This window comes from Ambystoma mexicanum, chromosome 11, assembly GCF_040938575.1.
Source record: "Ambystoma mexicanum isolate Mex_15411 chromosome 11, UKY_AmexF1_1, whole genome shotgun sequence".
NCBI classification, from domain to species: Eukaryota; Metazoa; Chordata; class Amphibia; order Caudata; family Ambystomatidae; genus Ambystoma; species Ambystoma mexicanum.
In genome coordinates, this window is record NC_090934.1 from 980,001,772 (window position 1) to 980,026,370 (window position 24,599).

The 24,599-nt window shown below is 43.6% G+C and overlaps 1 protein-coding gene across 1 annotated transcript in view; it reads left to right on the forward strand.

Annotated features, from left to right (window-relative positions):
• Positions 1-24,599, forward strand: part of KCNQ1 (potassium voltage-gated channel subfamily Q member 1) — a 1,232,969-nt gene that overhangs the window by 726,952 nt on the left and 481,418 nt on the right. The window contains exons 4-5 of the mRNA XM_069624134.1: positions 13,844-13,922; positions 20,729-20,825. Coding sequence (XP_069480235.1) covers positions 13,844-13,922; positions 20,729-20,825 — 176 coding nt within the window. The remainder of the gene's footprint in view (positions 1-13,843; positions 13,923-20,728; positions 20,826-24,599) is intronic.

The following is a 24,599-nucleotide window of genomic DNA, read 5'->3' on the forward strand; positions in this document are numbered from 1 at the left end:
CTGCCCTATTTCCATCACCCCTTTCCTTGGGGAAACTGCTGGCGAAGCTGGCCTTTCCACAACTTACCTCACACACTGAAATTGTTGGTGGTCCCTACAGCCATCAATCTGGATTCCGAGCATCCAGGGGCATGGAAACTGTTCTTCTGAACACCCGTGAAGAACCGCTTGCATCTCTTTACTATACTCTCCTGCTGTCTTCCTTCGTCCTATTCGTCGATCTCTCCTCTGCCTTCGACATGGTCAACCATTCTATCCTCATGAAATGGCTCCATGATACCTTTGGTATCGCAGAGCGGGCAGGTTATGATGAGCACAAAAGAAACAACTTCAACGAAGCATTAATAATGCTTACCAGCCAACAAGGATCCTGGGGAAAGTTGTAGTGCCCTGGGGTAATGACGACATCTAATGTAATGAAACCTTCTTAATGATCGCCCGCGCTGGCTGGAAGAACCTAAAGCCAGTGCAGGGAATCTCCAAGAAGGGGTTGGTTTTCCCTATTACGGGAAAGACCACAAGTATGCTGCTAGTGTTGCTGGGTGACTTGATCAGCCGGATGAAATCTTCTCCCTAAAAGAAGATGGCTATTTTGAGTATAATATAACCAAGTATTAATAGTAAACAAGACCTCCCCAAACTCTTTGTAGAAAACTAGTACTGATTTCTCCGATTTTATGGTGAGACAGCTAGGTCCTTGTTACACTTCGGCAGAGAAAAACTTCCCTGCGGAGCACGTCCCATTCATAGGCTCCTTTTGTGGAGCAGATACAGGTTGCCATGGCGCCTGTACAAGCTACGACTGAACCCGTGTCAGCTGACACGTCTCATACGTGAAGGACGTAAGACAAGGCACGCCCCCATTACGGGTTTAAAACTGCCGTCTTCCAGAGGGCTTGTTGCTGCTAATTAGTGTTTCTTACTATTTGCGGTTCGTCCGTTTTCCTTCGTGAAATCTTGTCACAATATCCTAACTTGATCTCCTGGTTCCGACCCACGCTCGAACTTTTGGATTGTTACGTCTTCTATTCCATTGGCACTTATAGACCGCTACGGTATCGACCCGGACTGCCCCTGGACTGCCTTCTCTCCGTCCTTATTTTTGTCGTGATCTTCTTGTATTCGACGCGGAATTTTATTTGGATTGTCCTTCCCTGCTCCTGCTGTCTTTGCAACTCATTCTTCAACGATTACTCGGAACACCTCAGTAACTCCAACCCTCGTCTGGGAAGCATGTGTTTCAGGTAACCAACTGTGCTTGTTTTCTGCTATTTCTGCCAGCGCCATCTTTGACTATTGTACCTCATTTACCTACTGCTCTGTTGGCATTCCTCTCTACTGGATTTTGGGACATTCATTGAACTACAACACTCGACAAACTTATTTTCAAAGTGCATATTGACGCTCTCCTGATCCTGCACCAACCCGGCTCTAGCGCGACCCTCGTGCCGCCCGGGTTTACTTCCCTGTACTAACTTACCTGTTTATTATTTTTTACTGTCGTTGTCTTCACTCCTGGAAATCGTTAACCCTTGAGAGTCCCACAATTCAGGTCTGTTGTTTTGGCTAAAAACTCTCTATAGGAAGAATCCATTAGATTAATTTACTCATTTGGGTTTAATTCTTATAGATCCATCCCGGGGAAAGTTCCACTCCAATCCCTGCCTCTAGGTATTTCCTGTCCAATACTGTGCTTGATTGTTTAATTGTTTTCTCTCAGCACTGTTTAATATATTTGTATTCCTTTGCAGCATTGGTATTGGTGGTGTGTTTCTCCCCACTCTTTTATTCAACTGACACCTCTGCCTGTTCCAAGAGAAACAGCAGAGAGGTACGTTGTAAAGAAGGGCCCCTCTTTGAGGAAGCCTGAGTCTCGTACTCAGGGGAGCTGGAATTGGAGGCTGAATATCGATTCCTGTGTACATATAGTCTCCAAGGTCATCTATCTATCGTCCTGACCTGTTTACAGAGCGGTGAGTAACAGTCCTGGAGAACTGAAGAGTCAAAAGGAAAAATGAGGAAAAGGGGAATTGTTAGTTAGGAACTAACCCGAATGGCACGAGGGACGCACTAGTGTCAGGCTGGTGAACTTAAAGGCAGCAAAGCGTCTGAGTCCAGTGCACATTCAATTAGTGAATTCCAATTGTTTCAAGTGTTCTAATTAAGGAAATATCCAGTAACAGGATGATAGCAGCATAGGGTTGAAAAGTACAAAAGAACGGAAAAATATTCGTGGAGTAGAACTGGAAGTTATTGAAAGGAAATACTTGCTGTACAAACGTTGTGCCGCCGAAGCAGCAAGAAAAAACAGTCAGCCGCATGAAATGCTGAGTGAATGCAGCTGCGAGAAGAGTGCTGGAGCAATCGCCTTGTGCTGTAAAGGTCCCGTGAGCTCCGTGTGGGTTTGAATTGGCAGCTGCGGCTGGAATGGAGAGCCACGTTGTTCAGATAACGCTGAAAAAGGAGCTGCGTGCTCTGTGTGGATGAATTAGCAGCTGTGACTGTTTTTTCTCCGGAGAGCCACAGAAGGTAAGCTGCGTAGCGGAGAATGCTTGAACTGGTGCTGCGTGCTCTGGCAGAAGTCTAGGTGTAGTATGGGAACCGCCACAGGCGGCAGACAGCTGAATAAGAGACGCCGAGTGACCACGTGCAATAGGAAGCGGTTACCGGCAAGAAAAAGTAGCTAAACTCGTATGGAAAAGTAGAAAGCCGAAAGGAACGGCTTCAGAAGTAGATGCTTAAACTCAAGCGAGAAACCTAGCTTCAGACGTAAAACCACTAATCGGAAGCACCTGGCTGACACACCCACAGTGTTTAAATAGAGATAGCCACGCCCCCAACCATGTGATAGACTAGCGCCGTCTCCATGAGAATCCATCAGTGATTCTGTTCCGTGAATAAAATGGTCTGGCAGCCATTCTGGTTGCTGAATACTGCCTGCAGTGAGCAGCTTTCCTTTTCCAGGAGGATGCACAGAAACAGAGGAAGTTAACCGCCTGGCAAGCATGACCGCACTGGACTGGCTGACCTCTTTCCTAACTGACCATTCATCCCAAGCAATTTTGGGCATCTTCTCCTCACCTACTTCCTTCTTCATCTGTGGTGTCCCCCAGGGATCAAACCTCTCCCCCTGGCTCTTCAACACTTACCTTGCTCAGCTGGCATTCCTCATTGTTCCTCCTCCTTTGACAACTTCCAGTGCTACACAGATGACACACAACCCTTTTTCAAACTTCCTGTTGACCCCCCTGCATCCTCCATCATCCCGACTGCCTGTCTGCCCTCCAGTCCTGGTGCACCTCCAAAGATCTCTACCTTAATGCCACAAATTCAGGACACAGACATTGCCAAGAAGTCCCGCTTTCAACTCTTCCTTTTCCAAAGAAGTCTCCCTTTTCTCACTTTCCCCTAGAAGCTCAATGTTAACCGAGCCCTGGTTCTCTCTAGGCTTGACTACTGCAATAGCATTCTCCTAAATCTACCTTCTACCACGCTACGATCCCTGCAGCTAATACAGAATAGGGCAGCAAGACTTATCCTTGGCCTTAAACCCAGGGACCGCATCTCTCCTGCCCTAAAAACCCTTCACTGGCTCCTGGTTGCTGCGCAGATTAAATTCAAATCCCTCAAGGCTGTCTGGGGCCTGGGACCACGCTATCTGCAGCTTTCTCTCACTAAATACTCTCCCTCTAGACCTCTACATTCCTGTGGCACCAATTCTGTGTGTAACGCATTTCGCTAAACAGAGGGCCGGAGGCTGATCACTTTCTTCAGCTGGCTCCCTTTTATGGAACAGCCTACCCCTTCCTCTTCGCCTTGAGCAGGACTTCCTCAAATTCCAGAGGCTCCTCAAGACTTTCTTCTTCACCTACTCCTTCCCTTCTTCCACAGATGGGGAGCAGATGCAAGTGGATCTAGGTCACCTGGCCTAAGCACCACCCACCTTCTTAGCACTGCCTCTTCCTTCCTGCTCTTAACTCTTAGATCAACTGCGTCTCTCGCCCGGGCGTCCGAAGTGAAGGGCAGACGAAGAAAAGGGCAATTCCTGTTTGGACCTGTTCAGACCAGGAGGGCCCAGGGCCCGGACCCCTGCTCAGAGAGCAGGTAAACTGGCACCAAAATGTTTGTACTCCCTCTGCCCCCACAGGCCATCCCCACCCCCTCTGGTCCCCCCCCCCGTGATGTTCCCTTGTGCCCCCCCCACCCTTCGCACATACAGGTGTTTCCTGTTTTGCTTGATTCTTCTACCCTGTTACACTCCAGCCTACTTCTGCAGGAGTCTGTCCTGATACATTCTGGTTTGACCATCACCGTCTTGTGGCCAATGCTGGACTTGACTTTTACAGACTACTTTGTTTCACGGTGCATCTCCCATTCTCAACTCTCATGCTGGACTTCCTTTGCATCTGGTACTCATGGTGGCTCTGAATCATGCTGTTGCATCCTCCTTTTGTATCCATGCTTGCAATATTATGTGTTACTACTGACTTCTGCAATAGTATTCGCTCTCCCCTCTTGCTACTCCACTCTTTTTGACAGCTTACTCTCTGTTCTCTCCTCCACTCCCGCTCTCCCTTTTCCTATCTCGTCCCCTTACTTTGTTCTATGCATTTACTCTATCAGAATTGTCCCTAGACCTAGTATGATAGCAACCTCATCTGTCTCCTCCCCCCATCCCTTACTTGCCCCCCCCCCTACCCTCTCCATCACTATCTGAAATGTCGTCAGGCCTAGTACGATAGTTGCTTGTCTTGTTCCTCCCCTCCCTTTTTGCACCGCTCTCCTTTTTTTTCTCCAGCTGTACCAGAAATGTTTTCAGGCCTAGTACGGTAGTCGCCTGTCTGTAGCCATTTCCTTCCCACTCTCCCCCTCCCTCCCTTCCTTATCTATGTCTTAGCACTTGCACTATCTGAAATGTCGTCAGACCGAGTACTATAGTTAATTTCGCATCCTTACTGTTCGTGGCCTGTAAGAATGCCTTTGTATTTTCCCTTGTTCCCTCCTTTGCCTTGAAGCGCTTTGAAACACATTGTGTATAGGTGCTATATAAATAAACATGTCAAATTAGATCCTCAGCTAATCTCAGTCGCTGTGATTGGTGAGTAGGACCCTTATGTATCCTCAGTGTCCTGGCTTCCCACACCCAATCACCCCAGCCTCTGCCTACCTCGCAGCACTTGCGTCGGCACCCACCGGCCTTCATTCTGTAGACCTGGACTATCTACCAAACGTGGCTCCATGCTGCATAGCACTTATCTATGCACTTCATCTTCTGCTCATCCACGAGCACGGACAATCCAGCACCTACCCCCACTACCACTTCCCCTCTTCTCGCTGCACTTGCACATTCTGAATATTCACAAGGCATAGTAGGTTTGTCTTTTATCTTCTACTGTATTCATTGTTTATCAATACGATGTTCCCTTCCTGTTACACTGTGGGCGATTTGAAGCAGAATTGACTTACTGTTTAAGCGCCTAACAAATGAACAACAAATAAATAAAGTAGAGAAAAAACATTTTTTAGAAATCATCAGCCATTTTGAAATCTAGGACAATCACCGTGCTGCAGCAAGGGCATCAAGGGAAAGCCAAAACATCGAAATGATTGTGTGCATGTTCAGCCAGTTCATAACCGTAGGCAGCTGCAGGGATGTCAAAATCCCAGGAGATCGGGACAGGCCCCGACGCTGATAAAAGATGCACCGATTGTGTCAGTATTTGCCAATTAGGAGCTTCAAGCTTGATGATGTACCGAGAAGAAGCCCACGTGGAATAAGACGGAGCTGGGACCAATGACCTAGCATCCCTATAGAGCAGGCCCCCTATGTATAGGGTCAAACCAACCAGCTATCTGGATTTGTAACCTATGTGATGTACATCAGTTGTGATGCTTTGTACCTTTAAAAAATATTGCTTATGCCGATTTTGTCAGAGCGTTCTGTGGTAGCAGAGTTCTTTGTTGGAACGTACTTATCTTTTGGTGAGAATAAAACTTGTTCTCCTTGCAAGAGATTTGCTGGGCATTTTTCCCTAGTGGGTTGTATATTTTCTGTTGTGAACGTCTATGGGTTACTCTACACCTGGTATAATTGAAATGAGGGTATGTGTGTTGACCTGGAAAGAAAGGGGATTCTCTCCTTAGACCCGTTAATATTTTATTGAAGGATAAAACATTTACACAGCGAAGTGAGAAGTTTTGCTAAACGGCTGAAGAAAAAATGGAAAACAATAACTTTGTAAAACTGACCCAGCCCCCTCATTAGTAAGCAGGAATGGATTTCTTTTGTGTACTATACTTTATCTGGTGCAAAAAAGGACTTGACTAGGTTCTTGCATCCTTGCAACAGAACCTCTGAAGTCCTGTTTCCATGACTGACGGGGTGCTTGAAATATCGAAAACATTAAAGTGACTGTCATATTATGCTCAGACACAGTTCTTTCAGCGGTTGGCTTGCCTGACCCCAATCCTAAATGGCCACAACTTACACGTTGCCCAGTCTATTTGCAGCTGCAGTGTCGCTGTCCACAACCCCACCAGTCCCCCACTCCACCAAGTGCTCCACCCCGAGTTTCTTCTCCCCATCACAAGGTACGGCACAGGCTGGGGGCCATATCTAACGAAGGGCTATGAAGAGGGGTAGCAAAGGCAGCTTTCCATTCAGGAAGTTTTTTCCTTTCACCTAGGGACTGTGAGGAGTCAGAAATGTGAGGTGGATAACTTTTTGATGATTTCTCATAGTGTGCCATTTTGTTAAAGTTTAGGTTTTAACAAACACTTCACTATCCTTAACCTGATGAGGAATTCCCTGCCTATCAAAATTAAAGGAAAACACTCTAACACAGGATACCTGGCCCTCACACTTAAACATGAAATACGCAGGAAAAATATATGGCAATTCACAACAATTCTTAACACATTCTTAACATAATTTCAATATTCAGACTCGCTTTGTAGCCTGGGTGAACTCCCCTTCCCCAGGTTTTAAGTTAGGGTTTAGTTCCAAAGTTCAACAAAAAGAAACAAGGAAATCCAGGGTTGTAACACAGTTTTCTTATTTCAGTTCTCGTCTCCTTCACTTTGTCAAAAGGAAGTTCAGTTTCAACAAAGTTTAACCAACAGAGCAACTTCCTCTCCTTCTTTAGGTAATGGTTTCCACTTCATCAAACAGCATCAATGATGTTCTGGTTCACAATGATTTGCCACAACTTATAAATGTCAGAAAAGAAGTACAGTTCCATGTCAATGTAACACAGCTTCTGGCAAGGTAAAAGAACCACAGCTTCTTGACAGCACTTCTTAAGATTCTTTAAAACATTAGAAATCACTTTGTTGGGATGACTTCACAGACCCACTGCTTCTACCTGTGCCCCTCTCATGCCAGGTTAACTTCTGCAAGGATTTACCATGCAGGTCTACTCTCCTGCCCCATAGGGTTCTGCATTTAATTGGGCTTTTGAAGTTTTCAAATCTGACAACAAAAGTGTTATGACAGTTTCAACAGTTTGCAACTTTGGGACCTTTATCAGCTTCTCAAAAAGACAATTTTTACATTAGAGCATCTCAACCCCACCAGGTAGGCGAGGCACTCTTCCTCTGAACATTCAACTTTTGGAAGTGCAGCCTCTTTGCCACTTTTGTCTTTCTGCCACATCAACAAACACTATTGCCCTTAAGGATGTGGTTCTGCTTCTCTTCCTTATGGCTTTGGTAATGTGAGCTATATGAATATTTAGGGAACACTTACAATCTGCAGGCTTCACCTTTTCACAACCTTGCATTCGCCCTCGTGCTCTGTGTTCCCCAAAGTAGGTTACTTACATGCCTGGTGTTAGTCTCTTTTGGCTGAGGACAGAACTTGCACAACTCTTGGCTTGGGAAATGCTGGTATTCCTTTAGCTATAAGGTAACACCATTCTTAACTTTGGGAAAGTGGTTGTTTTTCTCTTGGATTAGGCAATTTGCGTTCCGCTATTGGCTTAGGGTGACGCTTGTTCCACTGTTGGCTCATAATTCAATTTTAAGTCACTTAAAATTCAGTGATACATCAACTTCAAGCACTTCACAATTCGGATAACCATTTCCTCAGAAGTACTTTTTAAGCAACGCGTTCAGTCTGTCATCGGTTTTCAAAAGTTTAAGATTCAATTAACATGGTTTCACTGTTAAGCCAATGCTATAGGAAGAGTTAACTCATGCGCAAGTGCTACTTTTATAACTTTCCATTGTCTGACAATCAACGGTCAGTGTTTGACTGCTTTCACTCGCACGCAAGTGATTTTGACTGGGTACAGTTACATGCCTTTGTTTGCGCAAAGGTTCAGAATGCTCGGTCACACACTATAGCTTTTGTGTGGCTCCCTTTGCAGTTTGCAGGACCTGGACTGTTTAAGACTGTTTTAACACACACCTTCTTATGGGAAGGCGTCCACAAAACTGCAACACAGTCACAGAGCTTCTCTCACTCCTGGGACCTTCAGCTGCATACCAACACCTGGCTACAGTCCCCAGCACACTTCTGGCTTTGAAATCTCTGCAATTAAGTTCACATGGGGAAAAACAGTCTTCCTTCACACCTTCTGCTGTGCAACCTCTGCACTTCAGGAACCTCTCAGGACAGGCAGCTGGATTCTGCTTGGATAAAATCCCGGCATCCCTTCTTTTCACCTACTTCTGTCTGGATTGCCTACACCATGTTCTGCTGCTACTTCTGCAACCACTGAGTTCACAGTTCCATCTCCATCTTCATCTAATGGCCTGCTCCTGAGGGGTGATTCTGCTGGACATATTTAATATGTGTGCTCAGTACATCATATACACATAGCAGCAAATTTCAGCGTGCCATCTCTAACATTGGGTGTACCACCACTGATTGACCAACATAGGAAAGAGCTAAACTAAATCCCGTCCCTACAATAACACTTTAAAAATTCAGTTCAAGTGTTTTAGTGATAGCTGAAAAAGTGGGCATTCTACATTAGACAATGCCCAGTACTAGATTTTTCTAGAGCTATCTGTGCACAGCATTGTGTTATACTTTATTGGCCAATGTGGTGCCAGCTACTAGAAGAATCACTGATACAATACAACACAGATAAGGCACCTTAACTCTGAGGTCCTTTTAAAACACATAACATTTCACAGACGAAGTCTATAGGAGACCTGGTACTTGTCTCAGGTCTAATTGATTGTGGTTCAGTCTATGTCAAGTAGCTTTGTACATAGATCTTAAAAATGCATGAGTCCAGCTCATGCTATATCAGTCGACCGGTTTCATAACCATAGTTGTTTAGGTCATCTTCATCAGGACGTGATTTGTGTCGGAGGGGACTTGACTCCCTTTTTGAGCTATCACTAAAACACTTGGACTGAATTTTTAAAGTGTGATTGTAGGAATGGGATTTAGTTTAGCTCTTGCCTATGTTTGTCAATCAGTGGTGGTACACTCAATGTTAGGGATGGCACGCTGACATTTGCTGCTGTGTGTATATGATGTACTGAGCACACATATATAATATGTCTAGCAGAATCACTTCTCCATAGACCGTGATAGTGTGGTACCATGTATTAGAATTCACGGTAGGAATGCATTTTTGACCTTGTTTAGGCCTAATAAGCAACACCCATAGTGTTACAGCACTGCTCCTGAGGGGGCCTTTTAAGCCTCCCTCAGGCATGGGTTATTGGGTTTAACGGGCTGATTACTACTACAGCATTTACCTTCGGCTCTCTTCCTTGTCCCAGTATTTAGAGGATTATGGGACTTGTATCTTGTAAGCATCTTATCTTTAACCCCTTAAGTGCCAGGCTATTCAAGTCTATGCAAAAATGATTATCATACTCGTCTCTGGCACTTTTGCCCATCTATTGTTCTTAAATGCATTTAAAGAAGAATCATTAGGGGGTTTTGAAAATAGGAAGGAAATGTGTTGAAGCCTTTATTAATAGGTTTCCTTTTCCCGTACCTTTGGGAGTAAAGGGGATTTTCAACCTTGGAGGTTTTAATTGGTTTGTCTTTCCTAGTAGTATTTAAAGGTGTCCCATCAGCTTTACCCACATCCACAGGTTTACTATCTGATTCAGATACATCATAACGACAATAAGCTATTACATGTCTTGGCACCTTTAAAAGGTTCTTCTCTTTCAAGGATAAATACTGTGTTTCATCCCACAGGATCACCCCCACTACCCTACATTTTGTCTCCTCCCAGGTGATCCTCCCGCAGAACACCACCCTCAAGCTCAGGATCAGGAAGCGTCTGCCTTTCCCTGGCCACCTGGGAGGAGACTTTTGTTTTAGTGAGTAATCCATAGGATTGATTAAGGGACCCAGAAAATGGCAAGAATTTCCAGAAATGCTGGGACAATTCTAGAGCGTATGCAGGTCTGCATGCTAGCCAAATAGCTAAAAGACAAAAAAGTTGAAGTTGTTTGATTATCCGCCATGGCTAAATTTACCCTGGTGTAAAATATATTGGCGCCATATTAGAAAACCTTTGCACCATGACAAGTGACATTTTGCATGGTATTAGCACTAGTGTAAAGTTTGTCCTTGACCAAAAAGCTATTCTTCCAATGCATTTTTTCACCAGGGCAAAGTTTGCTCTAGTGCTAATGTGGAATGGTATTAGTACTAGGGCAACATTTGCCCTGGTGCAAAAATGCCTTGAATGTATATTTTTTACACTAGGGCAATGTTGCCCTGGTGGCAAAATGGCACTTACCATGGTTTTCTAATTTGTCCCCATGTTTTCTACACTAGGGAAAACTTAGTCCTAGTGCTAATAATGTTCAAAATTCCACTTGCATCAGTCACACCCTTGATATGTCTCTGTAATCTGGTCCCAGGTCAGCTAGATATTACAGCAAAACAAAAGATGTGATGGCTGGAAGGTTTAGAATGACTCTTGATCTCTGGCATTGCTCTGGGCAACCCTCCCGACCATTGTTTGCCTGATAAGCCATTACAAAAAGGGGACAGATAACATGGAAATCGGGCTTGGTCCCACCCCAGAAGGGGCAGTCCAGCCCGAATGGCTTGGTCATATCCCCTCTGCACAAGACCACCAGCATCCCCAGACATGTTTCCGCCTTATTGGACCTCATCAGTGAGGGGTAGATTGGGTCTGTAGGCCCAGTAGGGATGGGGCCCATGTCTTGGCATACCCGTCCCACTAAGGGTGACTACAGCAAAACAAAAGAAATGTTACAGCTAGATATTGCAGACATATTTTGATGCACCCACGGCACTTTATTGAAAGTCGATTAAAAGTTATGAACTTTTTCAAATACAGCATTGACGCAGTCACATTGTAAGTAGTTATCTGTGCCTTCTATAATGCAGATTTATTTTGTTACCTTCAGGTGTACACAATGTTACTAAATTATCATTTATGTAAGGGAAAGTCATTGCAGTTTTTGTTGTTGCCAAACTAATTTTTAAGATGTTTATTTCCAGTAAACTATATAAAAAATACTACAGTGAACATAAGGATAGTATATGAACTGAAAACCTGGAAGATGGAGCAACAAATCAGTAATTCACAGCAACAGTGTCAAGTAAAAACCTCACAAAAGCAAAGGGCGGAAACGCTCATGACTTGGGCAGGCATGCCAGGCAGCCAAGTGAAGCAAAGAGGACTCTGTTCAGGTCAATGTAGAGGCAATATTGACAATTATACACCTGAGGGATTGCAGTCTAGATGTTAGATACAGTTTGGGGTTACATCTATTACTTTGTGGTATTTATTTTATGGTGGTATTTGGTGTTATTTTTTATAGTGGTGAGACTGATTTCAGAATGCTGCCTAATCATTATTTTTACCAGGGTCACTAACAGCAAACAAAATACTGGACTTGATACACTCTGGATAGATGGCACACTACAACCTTTTGGCTGAGTTTAAACAAATGTAAAGCATGCAATTGAAATACTGCACATTCATTGAATCGCTCTAGATAAAGAGCTCACTGCGGCTACTTTACTTTCAGATATTTCTTACCACACATTTGTCTCCCTAGGCATGTCAAATGAAAGGGACTGAATGCGGAATCAATATATAATGAGACTAAATTACTTTTTGAATCTTTTTTTATCATAAAATAAAATTATGCAATTTGCACAAAATGACACTTATGCCCACATTGTACTTCACAGTGCAAGTACATTTCTTCTTGCAATAGATTTCAGTGCTTTATCTGCGCAAAGGCCTCCCAATTGTCCTTGGCCTCGTGAGACGTGACAAGACAAATATACTTTTTTAAAAAAAAAACAGTAAGACTTTGACAAATAAAAACACAGTATTACATGCACGTTAAAAATAGAATCTCAGTATTACATGCACGTTAAAAATAGTATCTCAGTATTACATGCACGTTAAAAATAGAATTTCTAATACAGCATCTAAAGTGAAGTGAACTACTTAACCTAGGCTACCTGGTATCATTCACATCACCACCCCCTCACTTAACCTCATATTCACCTAGATTTGTTGATGGTATTCCTGACTCAGTTTGGCAGGGAAATCTTCTCCAGTCTTTCTGCCTGCTCCGCACAGGTTCAACCCAGATAAGGACAGCTCCAGCATCAGTCATCTTGCCAGCACTGAACTCCGTCTGCCCAGCCAGCCCTCTTCTCCTTCTGCTAGTGCCTGAAGAGGAATGAATCGTACTCTGTCTCAAAACCCTTTTTATCAAACCCCTTTGTCAATCTCGAAAAACACCTCCCCATGACCAAATCATCCCACTAAAAATCACATGATCTGCCTCTGTGTGCTTTCCTCATTGTACTACTGCATTGCTGTAGAGAAAAATGTTTCATTTTTCTCTTGCGCTTCCTGCTCCAAAACAAAGCTATGTTTTAGCAGAACGGTGCTCATATTTTTCAGCTACGACACAGCGCAAATCCAGCCTGCACATCTAAAGTCAATTTTTCTTCTCATTTTCAGAGCATCATGCATTTTCATCTTTCTGCATTCAGCTTATTTCATCATGGATTAATTTGCACTAAATGTTATTATGGAATTCAGTTACATGTTAATTGGGGTTGGGTTAATTAGTAGGTTAGATTATTTTAGTATTATATTCAGTGCAGCTCAGTGCATTTGAAACAGAATCATGAAGAAAAATGATTAATCCCTGTGAATTGGCATCTATTTAATTCTGCCTGAGACTCACACTCTTGAGCCCAGTACTGAGTTTCACACCCTAGGCCCTAGTTGAGGTTCTAGCCCACGCTAAAATGTGAACGCTACAATACTGAGCCTAAATGTTAAAATTCAGAGCCCATACTCCTACATAGAATAGCGATGAGCCATCACATTTTTAGGCCTATTGAGGACAGTATGAATTATCCGATTACTTGCCTTTTCTTAGGAAGTTAAGTTACTCTACCCCCAGTGGTGGCGGTGTGCTACTTCCGGCAAGGAATTGCAGACTGGTCAGCAACGATTGGTAATATGGTCCCTGATGCATGTGTTAATTTGGTGTTGAATACAGTAACTGTAGCCTGATAGCATAGCTGAGTCATCACCTACTGCTGTTACACATCTGGTGGAGGCAGGTAAGACTTTCACCACCAAAAATAATACCAAACTTTTTCAGGTCTTAATCAGGGGCTGTGGTCTCTGAGACCTGCCTATGTGTGCCAGCTCTGTTGATTAGTGGCCTGCGTCAGAGTTAAGTGTTCATTTTAACATTTTGTTTTAAGGAAATGTTGGACTTTGAATGTCACTGAATAACACCACTGAGGGTCAGAAAAATGTTTTGGACAAATTAATCTCTGTAATTTAAGTAACTTATTGGGGTCCACATATTCTTTAACCTCATACTTGATGTTTTGCAGATTTAATTGTCGTCGTTGCCTCAGTGATTGTCCTCTGCGTTGGCTCCAATGGACAAGTCTTTGCCACATCAGCGATCAGGTAGTTCGGGATTGTTACAAATACTTACATTTTCACAATAGATAAAGTTGGTATTTTTGTAGTGCTCCAGCGACCTAAACACGGCCAGTCTTAGGTACAGCAGTAACTTTCAGTATGCCGCCCAATTGCATGCTTCTGTTTTCAGGGCATTGGTTGTGTTTTAGAGGGCAGCGCTCTTTGTAATGTATTGTTCCATATGTACGTAAATTTAAAGCATGTTAAAATATTGTCAGTCCACATGTGAAGTACATCATTTCAACTGCTCAAAACATTTCTTTTACATACTCTACCTATTGTCTTAAAATAAAATTTTCAACACTTTTTGTGTGTGCTTGTTCTGTTAGAAACTAGCTCTCATATCTGTTACTAAAATACCCCACCCGAAACAAGGATGCCCTGCATATGCGGCACAACACCATCCATGGGTTGGCAGGAGTTTTGTCTACTTCTCTCTTTGCCAAATTGCACAGTGCTAGTCTTCCTAAAGTGCATGTAGTTTGGCAGTGAAATTGAAATCGGACATGTAGGTTTTACTGCCGAAGTGCATGCAATTGGCACAGTATATACCCAGAGGCGCAGGCAACAATGTGATTCTAGGGTGAGGGAGCACTAGGCATAGCAGGGGGGGGGGGAAATTGCACACAACCAGCGTATTCATGGTTTTTCTTGATTGAAGATAACAATTTCAGTGTTGTGGGGAACATCAAACCTTATTTCCCCATTTAGGGACATTGATTGGATTGGAAAGACTTATACATATGTACATTGTATTTCTTAGAGAGGTCCTTTTAGCTTGCTATTTTTGTCCAACCAAACTGCTCTAGTTTTCAGCATAGGATAAAATGGTTTCTACCTTTACTGGGACAGTTTGAAGGTGGCTGGGATGGGATCACCATCAGAAGCCAGGGGAGCATGTCGGGTCACCATCGGAAACCAGGGGGAGAGTGTTGTCACCATCAGAAGCCAGGAGAGCATGCCTTGTCATTTTGCCACAAAACAGCACAATTAGCATAATGGGAACAACATTGGCCCCCGTTTCTAATCACAGCAAAGAGGCCAAGCAAGGATTAAATGGGCATGGTGTCCGAACACCCCCTCTGACTCAGTGGAGAAAGTGTGAGACACATATAGTGCCTCCCTCTGAGGATAGTTCCATATATTTCTATTTCATGGATCTAATACCTCTCCCTTCTAATTTTTCCCAAGAACTCCTGTGCATGCCTTGCCCGCTTTTCAACGGTACAAAAATTGTGAACATCCACCTCTTTTCATGAGCAACTGCCTATTGGGTTTCTTCCCCCACCTCATACTCATCTGCACCAATCTCATCCAGACCCCCTCTCTGTTATGATTCCACATCACCTCAGCATGGCTATGGTGACCCCAGTCAATGACATTGTGACAGTACTCTTCCAGTGCCCCTGCAGCAATGCCACCTCCCAATCTGAGGAATGCCAGAACATCCTGCCCAGTTACCTCCATCAATTACTACTTCTCGTCTGGGAAGCAGTCATCCGCTGGCTATGCCTTCTCCGCTGGGAAGCCCTCCTTCATCGGTCCTGTATCCTCTTGTTCCACCGTGCCCTTCCCTGATGGCCATGCCTCTTCTGTGCTGAGATTACTCTCATTGATACTCCCCCTCCACAACCTGCTGTTGACACTGTGCCTGCCATGCTCTGCCACCACAATCAAAACGGGTTCACCACCCTCCTCCATGACCTCCACCGCATCATCCCCCTCAGACCTGAAGATCTCACCCTCCTCTTCCTTGCTCATTATGGGTTCTGGTCTCCACAAAAGGAAAGCGTGCTTCTGCCCAAAAACGTGAATGCATCAAAACCTTTGACAAAGACAATGGACCGTTAAAGCTGTTTCACTCTTAGGGTACCTCTATCAAAGAATTACTAAGATATGAAATCAAACAATTGCTAACCAACCAAGCAATGCTTCTTAGACAGACCCAGGTAAGCACTGACTGCTTCTATATATTGATCTCGCTCTACTGATAGAGAAGAAAAATATATATGGAGAAGAAAAATCAATCGCAAAGCTTTATTAAACCTGTGATACATCGAATAGACAACTGATGATTGTCTTGGAGATACATTGTCAAGAATGGACCGTGCATGTGCTGACCAAGGCTTCAAGTAAATCAAATTCATAGTACAAAAACACAATCATCCTTGGCTGTAGACCAGTGAAAGAAGTATGACCTAACTTGGAGTCAGAAAAATCAAACACAATGTTTAAAAATGCAGCAATTCTAGAACAAAGAATATCAACTATGAAACACCAATTCGAATTTGGATATTTTAGTGTTGCAGGGCATCAAGCAGGTTTAATTTTAAAAAGTTCCAATGTTCGCTTTTTTGTTGAGTACAGTTTGGCAGTGCCCAGCAATACTCCTGTTGAGGTGACATTCTAGAGGAACAATTTTGACCAATGAAGACGGATATGTCTTATTGAAAATGCTCTCACTGAAGTGGTGATTATAAAGCCACCGTGCAGTTAGAGAATTTGGGAAACTGTAAAAATACGCGAAGGAGCTACACCTGCCAGGAGGAGAGAAAGGGGGCTGGGAGTGGGAATATGGCAGAAATACGAGGACAGGGAGAGACTAATCAAAGTTGAGAAGAGGAACGAAGGGGACATGAAGGAATATGTAAAGTAACAAGAGAAAGGTCTGGCAGAGCAAGTCTACACACACATTTGATGGGGGCATGTAAAAATCGGACTCCATGCATGAAGGGAAAGGAAGCAAGTGAAGGCAATCGATCTAATGGTGAGAGAGATAGAGTGGGCTCATTGAAGCCAGATTGGAGAGCAGCTAGAGCATAATCTGGAAGGCCAGTAGGTAAATTAGAGCAGTAGTAAATACAAGAATGGAGAAGAATGAGGATAAGAGTTTGAGGCTAAGAAAGTGAGCGATTTAACAGATTTCATAAATATTATAGTTGTTTATGACAAGTATGTGCCACAAGGAAGCATTGGGTGAGAAAACGGTCCAAAATGATGCCAAATGACGAGAGGAAGGGGGTGGTGGAGAAAAGGCGAGTAAAAAGCATGAGGAGAGGAAGCTCGAAGGCTAAGAATGCCTCGCGTTGGAATAGCCGAAAGACATTTTAAAACGGTAGAGTGAAGAGGCTGTTTATTCCAGTTACTGTGTCTGTACAAGGCTAAATTGGTCCACAAAACAAATCTAATTTAAATTGGATCCATTCCTTTTTTGTTAGATCAATCCGTTATCTCATCGTTTTGCTCTTTAAATAGGTAGCCAGATTTAATATATTTTATTTTTTATCTGAATAAAGTACTGCATTTATAAAAAGACTATCAATGTAGTTTGTTAGGTGTTATTCGGTGCAACACAGCCTGTTTGCCAACATATTTTCATCAAAAAAGATGTATCATTTGACACATTTGAACAAGTAGATGTGGTGTAAAACAACTGTTTCGCAGCAGCTTGTGAGGTTGGCACCTTACATTAAAGATGGTTGACTGCTACAACATACTGGCGCAAAAGGCAACATTTCTAGTTGCTGACTGCTTTTTATGTTCCTTAATGGAATGCAATACGTGTGGGGTTGATGAGCTGCTACCAAACTTTACAGCCAGTTGATTTTTAACATTTAAGGATAAATGGTTGTTCTGTTGGGAAAAGAGATGATGTGTTGTGTCAAACCCTTTTGAATGTATGTTGGGAAATGGGGTTTGCTGCACCTACTTAACACCACCCTATATTGATAGTGTTTACATCCATGTTGTACTTTATTTACTTATACAAATTAGGAATATATTTTGATTAAATACGGGTGTTAATTGTAAGCGCAAAACATCGAGAAAGGGATTCTTCGTACAAAGTATTGGTTTCACTTTAGATAATTTTTGTATTGAGGACTCCTCAATTTACATGAACAGTATCTGGGATGTTGTGACAAGCTGCTCTAGTATTTGTTCTTTTTTTTCTTATATTAAAGAAAAAAAAACAGAGTTGTCAGTACAGGAATGAGAAGACACAGAATGAAATGGTGGAAGTTCAGAAAAGGTTTAGGTAGAAAAAAAGAGGCGACCAAGTGCAGATCCCTGGGAAGTACTGCACTGCCGTAAGGAAAGAGGAAAAGGAAGAACCCTAGCAAGAAACAGAAGGAGCCTGCAAATTCGACCACATCTCCCTGACCCTCATCGAACTGCACTGGCTCCCACTGCAAGCCTGTATCCTCTTCCAGTCCTGCTGCATCATCCACTGGCTGTCACCCTGAAGTCCCCAAGCTACCTCACTGAGAAACTCGGCATCTCCAGAGGCCTACGATCAAACAGAAGTAAGGACATGTGCAGACTTGAACTCTGCCAGTGCAGGAAGGAAAAAACGGAATTACGTCATTCTCTTAAAGCCTCGAGCCATGACCATGCAGAGGCAAATTGCAACCACGTCCAGGGTGTCAGCCAGACAGTGGTTTGCGAGGTGAAATGAAAACCAGGCTAAAGAGAGAGGGGGGAAGGGAAAGAGGGGCAAGGTGCAGTGAAGACAAAAGTCTCCTGACATAAAATATTCATGGGTCTTATTGGGGGAGAAATGACTGCAGATGGAGAATTCTAATGTGCATGTGTTTGGGAGCAGAATGCCATCACCGTTCATTTAGAAAATGTGGTGGGTGAATGACACTACGGAACAGATTAATAAACTGACAAGAAGCTGTGGCTGCTGAATGCAAGGGGGCAAAGGGTGCCTCACATTTAGCATCCACATCTCCCTGCATTCAGGGCCCCGAACTCCCAGAGAGTCTATGCATGCAGGTGGAGCGACTAGCAGTGGATACGAGGGGCCCACAGTCCGCCCCTCCATGTGTATGGACGGGTTGGTCATTTTCCCTACCGTTTTATGTGGATTACTCAACTGAACACTCCTGTTTGGAGAGCTGAGTCAATTTTCACTCCAGTGGGTGCAGACCACGCATTTGCTGTAAATGGCTAGTAGAGGTTTGTGACTGCAAATATTTTTTTTAATTGTCAGAGGTAGAAATGTATAGAATCGATAAAATTATGTTATAGTGAGGAAAGGTGGCACTCCAGGCACAGATGGCACATGCCCATGCAAGTTGAAAACACATTGGGTCTCATTACAACCCTGCCGGTCCAGAAAGAATGGTGGTGGTAAAACCGCTGCCACCATTCTTTCCGGACCGGCCGATTAAGAGTCCTGTAGGCGGGATGTGTCACTCCCGGGTTTATAACCACCCGCCTGCAGGGGGACATGGAAACACCGGCTCTGTCATAGACTGAACCGGTGTTTCCATTGTCCCCATTCCCATGGAGTCCTATGGGGCTCCATGGGAATGGGGACTTACACTATTCCGCCTCCGGAATTCCCGGGTCACCGGAGTCATAATGCCCGCTGATTCCGGGAATCGCGAAGGCGGAATGGTAATACGGGTCCGGCGGTAACCTGCTGGTTTTTCCGGCTCGGTTACCGCCAGACTCGTAATGAGGCCCATTGTTTTATTATAAATAAATGCTGGTTACAGTTAGTCTTAAGTAGACTCCACACCCACCGGTCTATAGTCACCATAACTGGCATTTATAGAAAATTTGCGCATCAGCACTCCTCCATCATGCACTGTGCTGTCACTCGCTCACAGTCACCACCATTTTAACAGCTTGCATGGAGACCAGCAGTACAAAGTTCTCAGAAAATGCATCCATCTATCAAACTAATCTTAAGAGCCAAAATAATGCACATGGTTTACAAAAGTGTTTCTAGCAGAGGCTTAGAAAGGCTGCCAGTAGTCTGTAGAGAGTCGTGTCAGCATTGCATATACCCCATATATATATATTCTTGTATTTATTTGCTTTTTGCCGTTTGTGTTTTATAGGCACATGCTTGTATATATTTTTACATTTATTTTTGCTCCTATTGCCGTTGTGTTGTATATACTCATGCCAAATACTGTAACAAGCTTAAGTCTTCATGTAATCTGTTGCACCCGGTTACCCATGGGTTTGGCGCGCATTACCAAATAAACAAACAAACCCTGTGCTTTGCATTTAACAGGAGGAGAGCACGTCACAGAATCGGGACCGGTGCCCTCAAAGATTCCTTCCTTTTGGGTATCAGTGATGTTCCCCCAGTCTGTGGACCTCTTGATCACTGCTGCTAGAGAGGCACAGCTCCACCCTACTGATGAGATCCAGCCAGAACGAAACACATGTCTGGGGTTGCTGTCGGTACTCTTGTTCCGAGGAGAATTGCCTAGCATTTCAATGCTGAACTGCCCCAGGGCAGGACAAAGACTGATATGTTACAGATATTTCTCCTCTGTGAAAGAGATAGTGAGCTAAAGAATCTGGTTAAGACTCCCAAAACCAGTACTAATGGCTGGCAGAGGGACTCCCAGGATCCCCCACTCCTCCTTATTTATTTTTTGCACTCCCTCCTGGGGCATCTCCTGTGCATAGATCCGGTGGTTGCAGAGAACCTGCCTCACGCAAAGCCATTTGCTCAGGCAGGATCACTTAATTGAATCACCTCATCTACAGAATTCCTGATTTGCTTTGTCACTTTCCACACACAAGTCTGGAATCTTTTTGGGAATGTACTCCTTAGTGGGGGAATGTAACATGTCATGTGGCCAGGTATGAACTATAAATCGAGACTGCACAAATCTCTAGGTGTTCCATAAAAAGATCATTTGAAGAAAGCATTCTCACTATTTTAAGCACATATTTTAGAAACTCGTTAAATCGATGCTGAGCATAATATGTTCCATGCCATAAAGACTAACACTTTCTGTCCTTGTTTATCATTACAGAGGAATCCGCTTTCTGCAGATCCTTCGAATGCTGCACGTTGATCGCCAGGGTGGAACATGGAGGCTGTTGGGATCAGTTGTTTTCATCCATAGACAGGTACTCCTAAAAGTTTGAATCATCTAAGAATTGTGAGATCCACGTACAAAAATATAAGACATCAAAAAAGTGTTCTCTAAAATATCAGCAAAACGTGTGTGATAGGTCCCTGAACTGAGACTAATGACCCAAAATATATTGTTCAATAGCTTTTTGTTAAACATTTGTTCCATTATAGATCGGAATGTGTCAGGAACATGGCACACTCAAAAGAAAAAAGCATCAGGATGACCTCCATGTGTCTGCGTATATTGTAAAGGAGTGGGACCCGTGAGGTTCTCAAGCAAGACTCCAAAAGAAAAGATATTCCCTTGACTGCTCCGCAGGGGTTCTCTAACAAAGTGCTCTGTGTGCCAACGTTCTATAAATACAAGTCAGGTGGCAGGCCCACATAAAGAGTTCAAAGTTCTTCCTGTGTCCCAAAACAAAGTCTTCTCTTCTCTTCTCAAGGAGGGCATCACTGCCTATCTTGGGTCTTCCTGGCAAAACATAGTTTGGTCCTCTGACACTCTCCCTGAGCTTCATGTTTTCCCAGGACGCAGTCCCATTGCTACCATGGAGATAGGTGTACTGGAGTCTTCCCAACTGTTGCCTCCTAGGTATTCTCTTTGCAGTTCTCTCATGGTAGAGTGATAGGAGCTTCCTGCCAGACTGAATGCAAGGTCGTCATTTGCAGGATGCTCTGCTGCACCCTGTTTGGGTTTGGTTGCGAACCTTCCACCGACTTCTCTTCCTGATGTAAACTCTTGGGCCTTTCTCCTTCCTGACAATCCGTAGGATGCCTTACCTGCTTCCCACCATAGTGGAATCATCTCATTAATTCACCCACTGCAACGCTCTCCCGTGGACAAAGCTGGTCCTCCAGAACTTCTATCCTTACTACATAAGATACGGTCTGATCATCTCTCTCCTTCCTTTCGTGGTTCTGCTCTAGCCCCCTAGGCGTAGTGGCTTAGCCTCCTCCTAGGTTTCCTTATGGTATTCCTTATCCTTCTCAGTGTAATTCTTCCTTGAGTCCAAGTCTTCTCCTCTTCCCTCTACAGAACAGTATTCTTCTCGTAGACCTTGTCTTTCCTCTTCCTCCCTCAGTCTGTCCAATCTGATTTCCTTTTCATTTCCCCTCTCGAAGTTGATGTTTCCTTTGCTTCTCTTATGGTCAATAACTCTTGGCCTTGTTCAAGATATAATCTTCCTCCTTCCTCTCAGAATCACGATCTCCTTCCTTCTTCAGCCCCACAATATCCTCCACTGCATCTTAATAAGTAACGTGTATCTGGGTTCAATATCTCTCTCCATCTTTCCCGAGGTGTTACCCCTTGCTTTCCTCTCCAAGATGATACCCATTTATCTCATCTCTAAATAAATCTCTCCCTCTGTTTCAAATACACCAGGCTCTCATTCTTGCGCCACACTACTGCGACTCCCCTCCTATAACACCAAAACCTCTGTCTCAAAGACCATTTCTCTCTCCTGTCTGCCTAATGATTTTTTCCCCTTCTTACCAACCACCAGTGGTCATCTCCTTCCTGCTCTGTGCCATCATGCTCTGCTCACTTGGGTCTCCAGGACAGGGGTCATTTAGGGTCCGCCACTCTCCTCATACCAGCACTCCCAAGAGTTAACCTTGACTGACAGGGCTGGCTGCCTTTCAAAGGTGAGGTTGTCTCACAGAAGCACAGGAGACATCTTGTATGAAAAGGAAGCTTGCTTTATTGCAGTTACAGGTAAGGCAGTAACTAGATAAGCAGTAGGAAAAAGACACAGGTAAACAAGGAACACATCCACCGGCCACCCTCTCTCATCAACTGTCGCTCCTAGGACCGTACAGCAGGGAACTCTCATACATCATTTCTACTTGTGGAACACTCATACATCACATCCATACATAGCAGAAATCTAAAGGCAGATTACAGCAGCTGGTCTTTTTGGGCTGTGTGTTGTACTTCTGTAGTATGGGCTAGACTTGCCTATAATTGACCATGTGGGTAGAGAGGGACAGGTCCTGAGGTTCTAGCATGTGCCGCCAACATTTTGGATATAATACTGGCTTTAGACATATGGGTGTCCCTTTTCCATTCACTCTGGAGTGCTGCTGACATGCCCTGCTTTGAATTGTGTTTCTCTATTTCTTCTGTGTGTTTCCAGAGTCGGAGAAACCATTGGTATGCAAAGGAAATTTCAAAATGCTTTTGTCTTCGAGAAATTGGAACATTGCAGTCCCCACAATGCTAGAAAATGTGTGGATCATAGTGGTCGGTACGTGTTGTCCCTGGTGTGGTGAATGCTCCTACATTTTCTGCCCTTTAAACTATGTTTTAGGTATCCCACTAACTGGTTACTTTGATCTATGTGGCACTGGTGTCGGAGAATTTTTTAATCTGTACACTCGCCAGGAGAAAAAAGTACTGAAACCTTATTCTCTTAAAGTGGAACACTTGGTTTTCACCCTTAACATTTTTCGTCCTGCGGGAGGGTGCTTCAGGCTCCCCCCATGTTGTTTTTGCCGACTTTTGGCCCTGGAGTTTGGGGGACCTCCAGAGGGGCCTTTTAGGGTATGGGGGAGTCACCCTGTGAATGTACCCTGCATAAGTGCAGGGGACTCCGTCACATATGTAATAATGCAAACTAGATATATTCATGTAAATTATAAAGAATACAATGCATCCATTAAATTCTCAATGCAATATTGATTAAAATTATAACCTAGCATGAATCTTCTAACAGTATCAACTTCTCTCAGATTCTCCATAGTTTCAATCAATGTGTGGCCGGACCAGCCATAAAAATGCCTTGTCTAAGGCTGATGTACCTGTATGAATACCAAACTTTCTTAACAGAGGGAATAATCAGTAGGTTCCTCTATAAATCATAATTGTAGTCAAAAAGGGAAAGTGGAGAACAAATTCCACTTTCCTGCATACCCAAAGAGCAGGTTGAACATCAACTAGAAGAGTGCTTGGCCTTATAACACTGCTTGGAGGATTCATCACAGATTTCATGTGCAGCCATAGGATTTCCTTGAGTCAGTAAAATTCTAGTACAGTTCTTGGGTTTAGGTCTACTTTGATCGACCTTTTCACATTTGCTCAAATTTTATTTGCTCGTATTTTGGTCGAAAATGCGGGGGAGACCCCACCGCAACGCCCTCCATTTCCTTACCCCACCCCATATATGTATTTAATTCCATTTGACCGAATTTTGATCCAATAAATGATCAAAAAAAGTGGTCAAAATTAAAAGGTCAAATGTTTTCAAAACAAGTAGGCTAATACCCTATTCTTGTACTAGGAGGTTTACTAGGATCATGTACTAGAAATTTTACAACCAGATGTTTACATTTATAATTAACAATGCTCCGACATTTTGCACTCCCTACAAAATTAAAATGTTCAAATATATATTTTTTCTTTTACACAGATCAATTATTCAATGAAAATGTCTCACTTTTCCAAAACAAAATAAGAGAAGCGCTCAGCAGGAATCTTGTCACCCTATTGAAGCCACACATTTCAGCTTGGGCTACCCTATCTGGATTATCAAATGGCAAAGCTACATTTGAGACACAAAGAAGTGGTTTGAGTTTATCCCTATCTGTAGTGGAAGATACGTCCAACTCCACCCTTACACTGGTAGACCGTGTTGCTGTAGGAAGATTAAATATGGCCTTTAAGTGGATCACCATATCTCACAATTGAACCCATATACGGGGCAAAAGCAAGCCTTCAGGCCCCATAATCTTCTATTGCTGGTGATATGGATAATTTCTTACAGAAG